At 65.9% G+C, this 9,695-nt stretch overlaps 1 protein-coding gene across 4 annotated transcripts; it reads right to left on the bottom strand.

Annotated features, from left to right (window-relative positions):
- Nucleotides 1-1,570: 1,570 nt before the first annotated feature.
- On the bottom strand, nt 1,571-9,441 carry SRMS (src-related kinase lacking C-terminal regulatory tyrosine and N-terminal myristylation sites). 4 transcript variants are annotated; one of them, XM_025864961.2, is made up of 8 exons: nt 8,772-9,441; nt 5,083-5,204; nt 4,488-4,651; nt 3,688-3,871; nt 3,421-3,579; nt 2,748-2,929; nt 2,501-2,657; nt 1,571-2,273 (listed from the first exon to the last, which is right to left on the bottom strand). In XM_025864961.2, exons 1-8 carry the CDS (start codon nt 9,131-9,133, stop codon nt 2,080-2,082), a joined length of 1,524 nt encoding a protein of 507 aa, XP_025720746.1. In that variant the 5' UTR covers nt 9,134-9,441; the 3' UTR covers nt 1,571-2,079. The 4 variants fall into 4 exon arrangements, with proteins under 4 accessions (XP_025720746.1, XP_073744449.1, XP_073744448.1 ...); XM_073888348.1 differs by having other exon boundaries at nt 2,142-2,273; nt 2,501-2,634; nt 8,772-9,399; XM_073888347.1 differs by having other exon boundaries at nt 2,143-2,273; nt 2,532-2,657; nt 8,772-9,399.
- Nucleotides 9,442-9,695: the final 254 nt, after the last annotated feature.

The raw sequence follows: 9,695 nt of genomic DNA, 5'->3' as shown, positions 1-9,695 counted from the left end.
CACAATCATTCTGGCAGCCCCGTTCAGCGCTGACCAGGGTGGGGAAGGGGCCAGGGAGCTGAGCAGAGGGCAGGGCTAGGTCGGGGGGCCCGGGGCTCCAAGGCACCCCTGCTGCGTGTCCAGCCCTCATGGTGGGGCAGCATGCTCCTGGCGCCCCCGCCCTCGGGCCCAGCCATGAGCTCATGCCCAGGGGCCTTGGTGGGTCTCTCGTGCAGACATCCGGGGTTCTGCCCGGCAACACCAGGAAGCAGAACAGCACTGAGACAGAAAATCCCCCGCCCTCCTGGAGGCTCCAGAGCAGCAAACCTGTTTGGCTTGTGGCTGATGAGACACGCTAAGAATGCACCAGTGACCCCCACGCGCACCCGTCTCTGGTCCCAAGCCCAGCACACTCCCCTCAGCGCCGGCTGCCCAGCCCCGCACCACACTCACCTGCTGCTGTGTCAGAAAGTGTCCAGTTCCGTCTCTCACCCGGAGGCCCCTCAGCCCTCCCAGGGCAGCACGGAGGCATCCAGGCTGCAGGCCAAGCCCTCCCGCTCCCACCAGCCCCCAACGTGGGGGCTGGCCCAACCCTGGCACCCAAGGCTCCCAGGGGCTCCTGCCCTCTCCCAGCTCAGCCCTGCTCCACACCCAGGCTGATCTGGGTGGCTCATGCCTACCTCCTCCCTCTGTGCTGCCCTTGCCCGCAGTGACCTCAGCACCCTCTCCTCCAGGAAGCCCCCCACCACTCCAGCCCTGCACAGCCTCTATGCCGAGTGTGGGCTCCCGGGTACCCCCTGCACCAGCCCGTGGGCAGGGCCTGTGGTCCATGGGGAGGAGATAATGGGCCTCAGCAGGGGCGGAGCTGACCCTAGACTGTGCATAGTGGACTGTTCCCACCAGGGGACAAGGAACAGAGGGCAGCTTTGCATGCCTCTGCCCTTCCGTCCCACAAGCCTTCTGGAGGGTGGGGGATGAGGACCCTGAACACAGACCACACCCGCCTGGTCCCTTGGCCCTCTGGTCCATCTCGTGGCGACTGGAGAACCAGCTTGTCCCACCCGGCTCCTCATTCAGTGATGCCAACAGCGGCTTGAAATCAGCCCTGGAGGGAGCAGGCTGCTTCCTTCTCCCCAGAGAGCTGGTTGTGACCCAGTTGCCGGAACACCGTGGCATCCGGCCCCACCCCTGCCTGACCCTGCACAGCTGGGCCAGCACCCAGGACCCTGAACCACTGAGACAGACTCTGCCTCCCTGACAATGGCCCCCGCCCCAGAGAAGGACCCCGAGAGTCTCCCACCCCCAGGAATGGCCACGCAGCCTGACCTGCCCATGGCTCCACCCAGCCCTTCCCTCCCTCACTTCCGTCGCTGCCCCAGGGACACGGAGTGGGCTGTTCACCCCTGCAGCCTGCAGAGGTCATGCTTCCTGTAGGAACAGGGTCCCCTGGGGCGGGGGTCCGGGCCACAGGGGCCAGCTCTGCTTCAGTGAGCCAGCTGATGGGCCACTCCATCAGCTCCAGCTCCGGATCTGGGTCTGGGGGCCAAGGCCCATGTGCGACGCGTGTCTGTGCATGTGTCTGAACCAGTCATCGCGTATTTATTCAGCATACGGGTCTGTACACAGGCAGCCGGTGTGCCCAGCCCGTGCTGCATCGGCCCCGTGCCCGGGGTCTGCCTTCCCAGCATTGGCCACGGGAGACTTTGCAGAAAACTAGGGAGCCCTGTCTCTGCCTCTGGGACCTGGGAGGAGTCGGGGCTGCCCAGGGCCGCAGGTGCGGGCAGGGGGCCATGGACCAGGCTCAGGGCTTCTCTGTCCAGCAAATCCCTGAGGCCAAAACCCATACAGGTCCCACCCTGACTGCTATGCCGAGATCTTCCCTGGCCAGGGACATCAGCACCTCCTGAGTGGGCGTCTGCGTGTGTCTGTCTTCCGCACACACGTGTGTGCTGGTCAGCACGTGTGTCAGGGTGCAAAGCCCACAACCAGAGGCTGTTCCAGGCCGCCGGCGCCCCTCCATGGGTCGACAGCCAGTATCATCCTGGGGGGACACGCCAGGCAAGGAAGAGTAGCCCCAGCCCCTGTGTCGAACGCCCCAGGTCACGTGTGGGCAGGGGCGAGGCGCCTATGGGCCGCACTCAGCTTCTTCTGCAGCGTCACGAAGGCCGGCCGCTCCTCGGGGCTGCCCTTCCAGCACTCCAACATGAGCGTGTAGACCTCCACCGGGCAGGAGGCTGGGCACGGCAGCCGGTACCCTCGTGTGACCTGCTGCAGGGTCTCGTGGTTGCTCAGTCCTGCAGAGGGGCAATGAGAGGGGCTGGGCAGGGCTGCCTCGCTTCTGCGTGGGGGTCACGGTAGACACCTCCCCCCAGCTCCTGGCCAGACCCTGCCCAGCAGGAGTCCTGGAGGCGTGGCACCCCTTCTAGGGTCGGGGACCCCCAGGCAGGGTGTGCCTCCTCCCTCAGACCACACAGGCCTGGTGGAGGCCTTGCCTCCTCCCTCAGGCTCCCTTGCAGCCCACCTTCATAGGGACACTGGCCATAGGTGAAGACCTCATAGAGCAGAACTCCGAAGGACCAGACGTCCGACTTCTGAGAGTAGATGCGGTAGTTGGCTGCCTCGGGCGCCGTCCACTTGACAGGAATCTTGGAGCCACTGCTTGGGGAGTAGATGTCATCCTGGGTGAGGGGAGACCAGTGGTGGGTGGACAAAGTGGCATCCTCCCCTCCCAGCCACGGCGGGGTCAGGGGTCCCAGCCCCGAACCGACCTTGAGCAGCCGGGCCAGGCCAAAGTCAGCCACCTTGCATGCCAGGTCATCGCCCACGAGCACATTCCTGGCCGCGAGGTCGCGGTGCACGATGCGCCGGTCCTCCAGGTAGCTCATGCCCTCAGCCACCTGGCAGGCAAAGCTCAGCAGGAGAGGCAGGCCCAGGGCCCGCCCCTCGGGGCCTGTGGGGCAAGGCGGACACTCAGGGGGGCAGGGTCTACACCGTCACTTCCCTCCGTGCCTCAGTGTCCCTGCCCCAAAGACAGGGTGGCCCAGGCTGCAGGGGGCACCGTGCTGTGCAGTGACCACTCAGGGAGGCTGCTCCTGGGCAACCCGGCCTAAGCCCCCAGGAGAGACCAGACCCAGGGGAGGTGCACAGGGCTGGGTGCACAGGGGCTGGTGACACGGTTGCGCCCAACCCCACTGCACTCGGCTCAGCCTGGAACCGTGAGGCTCTGACTGCCCCCCGCCACAAGGCACAGGACTGGTCCAGGCCCGGGGCCTGAACCCACTGTTGGCCAGAGCCCACAGCAACCCTCTGGGCCTCAGACGGTCAAGCCTGGTGCAACATCAAAGGCCCGTGCCGAGAAGTGGGCCAGGAGGTCACAGCTGTGCATGGAAGCCTGGGTCACCCGGACAGCTACCAGCTGGGCGGGGGGGGGCAGCCACTCACTCCCCAGGAAGGCCTGCAGGTTGCCCTTGCGCATGAGCTCTGTGACGATGTACACGGGCTGGCCCTCGGAGCACACAGCGTGCAGCCGGATGAGACGCTCATGCTTCAGGCTCTTGAGTGTCTGGATCTCCTTGCTGAGGTCTGCGAGCTTCATGTAGGCTGCAGGAGAGGGCACGGCTCCAGGACCTGCCCACACCACCCTGGCACTGCCCCAGGGCTCCAGGGGTCAGAGGGCAGGGCGGGCAGGGGCCAGCAGGCCTCACCCACCTGACTTAATGATCTTGACTGCCACTGGTGTGGAGCCAAGCCACAGGCCTTCCCACACCTCCCCGAAGTAGCCTTCACCCAGTTTCCTCCGCAGGGCAAACTCGGAGCGAGGCCGCTCCCACTCGTCCTGCTGGGGGAGCTTCTGAGGGGGCGGGGGGCACTCCGTACCTCTGCTTGCTGCTCTCTGGAAGGGGGGGGCAGTGTCTCCGGGAGCACCAGGCCTGCAGCCCCTCGGCCGGGCGGAGGCCAGGGGAGCTGGGTGCAGACCTCCAGAAGCCTGGCCCCACTCGCTTCTGGACCTAAGAGGCACCTTTGCTGGAGGTGGACACCCACCCACAAATAGTCATTACGGCCCCAGCCAGGCTGTCATTAGCAACCAGAGGAACTGGATTGCTGCCCCTGGCAGGACCGCTTGTGCCCACGGCCCAGGCGAGCGTCCCCTCCTCCAGCTTCCGCCTGCGGCAGGTGCGACCCCTCCCCAGACGCCTCCCCAAGCTTGCGCCCAGCCCTCATGGCCCCTCTGCAGAGCTGGGTCTGGGACTGGGGGGACCTTACAGGTCTCACCGCACCTCCAGCCCCAGAAGTCCCCAGAGAAAGAGATGCCCCGCCCGTGAGAGCAAACCCAACCCCAGGCAGGGCCATGGCCAGAGTGTGGAGGTGTAGCCGGGGCCCCCAGGGCCCCCCAGGCCTTTCCGGGGCCCCCAGCCATGCTGGGAGCCCGGCCTGGGCTGCTGCCTTGCTCACAGCCCTGGACGTGTGCTGGGCAGCTGGGCGGGAGGCACGGCCGGGGACTGGCCCACCTGGGGCACACAGGGCTGCAGCAGTGGGTTCCGGATCAGCTTCCAGTTGGCCTTGTAGTAGGCAAGGAGCTCCTCCAGGCTGGGGAAGAGCCGGCCCTTCTGCAGGTAGAGACCGTCGGCTGCCGTGGAGATGCGGTAGTGGCGAACTTTGGCCTGCACCCGGACTGGGGGTGGGCACGGGTGAGGGCCGTGTCTTGCTGCAGCCTGCCCCAGACCCTCCCAGCACCCGGGCCAGGGAAGCAGATAAGCACTACAACCTTCCCTGGGTCTCATGGGAAAGGAGGGAGTGTGGGCAGCTACAAGCCAGAGGGGCAGTGAGAGGGCCCAGGGCGGGCACTCGGTGGACCCCTGGCACGTGGGTGAGTCCGAGAGTGAGTGGACCAAGGAAGGGAGGGTGAGTGAGGAGCGAGCCGTGGTGGGTGATGGGCAGGCGAGGGAACGAGGGGTGGGGGGCGGGTAGTGAGCCTGCAGGTGGACGGACCAGCAGGCGAGCAGACGAGTGAGGTGACCAGGCCTGACGTGGGGCCAGCAAAGCCTGGGGAGCCCCCACCCCAAGGCCAGTGCGGGGACAGAGGCGCGAGCGGCCGTCCGGTACCGGATAGCGAGTAGTCCCCGTGGCTGCTCTCACTGGGCCGAATGAGGAAGGCGCCCGGTGCATTGGCTGGGGACAGGAGCAGCTGCTGGGCCCCGGCGCGGCTGATGCCGCTGAAGTACCAGCTGCCAAGGGCGGGCGCAGCGGTCACCACCAGGCCCAGGCCCGAGGGACCCCTGCTCCCATGCTGCTCAGAGGCCCTGACGCCCATGCCGTTCAGGCAACAGGCCCGAGCCCGACTCCCACCGTCTCTCAGGGACAAGGGGCCCCCAGAGCCCAGGGCAGGGGTCCCGGCCCCGGGTCTGCCCCTGCCCCGAGCCCTCAGTGCCCCCGCCTCTGGATCATCAGGGAGGGGACAAGAGGACCATTTGGGCCGACATGAGCGCACACTGCCACTAGCAGTGACCTGAGTCAGGTGAGACTGTCCACACACCTCAGCCAGAGAGTCCCCATTAGCCCTGCTCACAGAACCACCCAGCCCCGCCAGGGGTTAACCTGCCAAACTCAAGACTGCTGAGCCCCTACTTGGGGGGGGTGGTCTACAAGGAGCCAGGGGGCCCTGATGAGCAGCCCCCAGGCTGCAGCTGTGCGTGGAGGACCACCAGCTCCACCTGGCCAGGCATGGCCCACTTGCCCCGAGAGGTGGACAGGTGGGGCCAGCAGAAGCTTGGCCAGGAAGGCCCTGGAGGATGTAGCTGAGCCAGGCTAGGTAGGGGGTCTGGGAAGGCTGGAGCAGGCTCAAAGCATCACATGTCTGCCTCTGGGGGCCCTGCCCAGTGCAGGCCAGCCTGAGCCCCTGGCCCTCTACACATACAGAGATGCTCCCTCTCTGAGCATTCAGACAGCAGGGGCTCCCAGGTGCCCACTCCTCAGTTTGAGTAGAATGCCCAGATTCCAGGAGCCCACACACCTGAGCATGGAGCAGGGCAGGACCCCCACCTGACACCCCATCTGGGCTGCAGTCCACCTGAGTCACACCACATGCACCTCCCTGGCTCCACATTTTTGGAAGGAAAGCGGAAAAGCCCCTGGTCCCACCCCATCGCCTGTGTCTGCTTCCCAAGGCCCAGGGAGGGGAACCCCACACCTGAGTCAGCTTCCTACCCTGGAGCCTCCTGCTTCCTGGAGATTCTGGGGACCCAGGGGCAGGAGGCCTGCTGCCTAAGGGAGAGCCTCAGTCGCTCGGGGGACAGCCCTGTGAGCATGGCCCTCGTCTACTCTAATGGGGGGAAACATGGGGTCCTGGGGGCCGGGGGTTTTGCTCTGACCCCTACCTGGGGGTGCAGGACCAGCAGTTATCCTAGAGGACCCAAAGTATGACTCAAAGTGAGTTGACACAAGGAGGGAGTGCCCTGAAAAGGGGGCACTGGGTGGATGGGCGGTGCCTGGGCAGGTGGGTGCTGCTGGAGCCTGGGGTGAGGCCAGGGCCTGGCAGGAGGGAGACAGAGACAGGCCTGCGCCTGGCACAGAGGCCCACGCACCCCACGGAGAGCTACAGGAAGGGAGCTAGCGCCAACGTGGCCAGAGCCAACCCTGGGGCTGGGCTGAGGGGCGGCCAAGAGGAAAGGGCTGGAGACAGGAAGCCTGGGACGACGGCAGACAGAGGCAGACGCCCCAGCAGCACTAGGAGGTAGGATCAGCACGCAGGGCAGACAAGGGTCAAGGACACGGGGACATGGGTCCCCAAGACCAGACGTGGCTGGGCAGCAGGCTTCGGGAAAGCTGAGGAACTCAGTTCTCGACACACTGATTCAGGAGCAGGAGGTACAACCCCACGGGGCTGCCAGGCTCCATCTGCCGAGGGCCTCCTGCCGCCGGGCGCTGCCTTCTGACGCCCACCAGCTGGGAGAGCCCCCTCCCAGGACAGCAGGGCTGTGGGCGAATGGAGACGCTCAAGTGTCCTCCTCCCAGCCCTCCACCGGAGCCGAGGGCCGAGGGCCGAGGATGTTCTGGGGAGCCTCGCCCCGGGGTGGGGCCACGATAAGATGAGAGGAGACTCACTGTCAAGGTTGAGGGTCCTCCCCCTGCCCAGCCAGTTTGGCCCTGGGGACAGACGGCCAGGTGTCTGGGACTAATGACACTGTGCGTGCGGCCAGGCCTTTCATCCTGGGCCCAGGCAAACAGTCATTACGGCCTCCTCCCAGCACCACCGCCTCTGACCCTCCCAGCCCTGCCGCTGCCGCCTCAAAGAGTGGCTCATGGGACCTGTCTTCCACTCGCAGAGTGACTGTGGGCCCCTCCCTATCGGAATGGCTACCTAGTCCTTCCCACGGCTCCCAGCGGGCTGGGCCTGGGGCGGGGGCTGGAGTTCCCCCAGAAGGGGCCTTCCTGGGACTCGGGCTTTCCCATGCCACATGCAAATCCTCCAGGAGGCCTTGGGAGTGCCGAGGGGCTCCCAGGAAACGGGATGGCCTAGTGAAGTTGAGACCCACTGGTGGTCTGCAGAGGACACGTCGGGGGCTCAGGCCCAACCCAGCTGGGCACAGGACAAGAAGCCATTGTCGGGGGGAGGTCTGGGCAGCTGAGCTGTTCACCAACCACATTATGGTCTTTTCTCACCCAGACTTCACCTCATGCGTGCTGGGGCAGGGGGCGGGGGTTGACATCGCTGTACCACATCTGTCTAGACACCAGGAATTGCAAAGGCCATCACATCCAGACTGATCCAATGCATCCAGGGGAAAGACGGGGGCGGCGGGGGACGGGGCACAACCAGAATTTGGATCCAATGCTTGAGGCCCCTGCATGATGTCCACCACCATAGACAGAGCCCAGGTGGAGCCAGCACATAGCTATACTAGGAGGCTACCCTGTCCCACAGACCCTAAGCCTGGGCTGAGAGGTCAGCTCCTCTCCAGGCCCTGTGGGAGAGCCTCCACTCTCTGCTCCCTCCATGACTGCAGACTGACGAGCCAACAGCCAGGTGTTCATGCCAGCCCGTCCCTGCCTGTGGACTGTCCCGGCCCTAGGGGCCTTGGGCATGCTGGGGAGAATGGGTGAGCTTCCCCCACCTGCGTCCCCTCTCAAAACAAGCTTCTTTGGGAGCAATTCCAGGGCCATTTGTGCCCCATACCTGGCCAGTGCAGCAGGGAGAGTTCTGGGTGAAGGCGGGCCGGTGAGGGAGCAGGTGAATGCACTTCTCGGACTCAGCATATCACCCCCTCTACCCTCTGGTCACCCCCTCATCCCTCACAGCATCTGGATGGCCTCTCTGCTCACTTATGTGCTCCTCGGGAGCCCCAGGAGGGTAGAGGCCATGTCTGTCTCAGTTGGAACTGCACCCAGGACCCTAGCCCCTGCCCTCCAAGCAGTGACCGCTCAGCTAACGTGGAAGGAGAGACCCCCAGAGTGCGCTCAATGCCAGAGTCGAATCCCTGTGTGAGAGGGATTCAGGAGGGCCTGGCTTGCTGGGCCATGTCCCAAAGCGGCTGCCATGCTGGGTACCTGGCCAGGGGCATGCATACATGCTGTCCAGCTTCCTCACCACTGGCCCTGACCACTCCTGCTGGAGTCATTGTTCTTAGCCGCACGGGGACACAGTCACTGGCGTCTGTCCCCCACCCCTGTGTGCTTGTTCACTGCCGCATGGCCAGGCCGGGAAGGGTCCTGGCCGTAGAAGGGAGGGAGGACATGCCATCCTGGGACTCAATCCTGCCCTTTTTCCTGACTGCCTGGGGCAAGGTGATACTCACGGGTGGTCTGAGAGCGTCTCCGGGGTGGCCTTGGCCAGGTGGGTGATGGGTACCAGCCCAGTACTGGGTGGGCCGGAGAGCCTGCGGGCAAAGATGTAGTCACCCTCCTCCTTGAGGGCGTAGAGCCTGTCCCCGCGGCTGACACTCAGCTCGGCTGAGCACCGTGCCCTGAAGTCGTAGAGTGCCTGGAAGAGCTGCATGGGCACCGGGGCGCTGCAGGGCTCTGTGGCGGGGGGCTCTGGCTCAGCGCTGGCCGCAGGGTCGGGGAACCCCGGGGCGCCGTCGTCCGGCGCGGCCACCGGCCAGATCTTGTCCCAGAAGAAGGACAGGAAGGTCAGCCGCTTCCTGAGGAAGGGCTCCATGCTCCCGGTCGTCAGGGCGCCGGACCCAGGGTCCCGCAGGGGAGGTGCCGCAGCGGAGGTGCCGCAGCGGCAGGACTGAGGACTCCGACCAACAGAAACTGGAAGGGCCGGTGGGACGGCGAGGGTCCGAGCCTTACTGCTGGCGTCCCTGGTGGCGCAGAGTGTGGGGCTCAGGTCACTCCAGAGGAGCCTCCAGCAAGGCGCGCACAACTGCCCCCGCCCCCTCCCGCCTCCCGGGCTGGGGTTCAGACCAGGGTGGGGCTCAAGGTGGCCCTCCAGCCCCCCCCCCCCGCCACACGACGGCGGCTCCTGTGTTGGACCTCTAGAGCGTCGCCCCAACGGCTCAGAGCCGCTCTTTGGGGGCTGGGCCAGGTGCGGCCCCAGGACGCGCCTCCGGGGGCGGGGCCTCGGGCTTCGGGGCGGGGCCTCGGGGCGGGGCTGTGGGGCCGCAAGTGGGACGCGGTGGGGAAAGCGATCAGCGCAGGTGAACCGCGCGCCCGCCCTTGACCTGAGCTTTGCCCTCAGAGAAATGGGGTTTCATTAATGGGACAGAAGAGAGCTG

The sequence above is a fragment of the Callorhinus ursinus genome, unplaced genomic scaffold (assembly GCF_003265705.2).
Source record: "Callorhinus ursinus isolate GAN/ISIS: 27379988/994484 unplaced genomic scaffold, GSC_fseal_2.0 scaffold89, whole genome shotgun sequence".
In the NCBI taxonomy this organism is placed as follows: Eukaryota; Metazoa; Chordata; class Mammalia; order Carnivora; family Otariidae; genus Callorhinus; species Callorhinus ursinus.
This window is presented reverse-complemented; position numbering and strand designations above follow the sequence as displayed.

Excerpts from the sequence above, each read along its gene's own strand:
- SRMS (XM_025864961.2), bottom strand. The coding sequence starts at position 9,133 with ATGGAGCCCTTCCTCAGGAAGCGGCTGACCTTCCTGTCCTTCTTCTGG. Across the intron at positions 3,872-4,487 it reads TGCAGCCCTGTGTGCCCCAG|AGAGCAGCAAGCAGAGGTAC; the intron begins GTGGGCCAGTCC and ends CCCCCCTTCCAG. Across the intron at positions 3,580-3,687 it reads AGTCAAGATCATTAAGTCAG|CCTACATGAAGCTCGCAGAC; the intron begins GTGGGTGAGGCC and ends CCTCTCCTGCAG.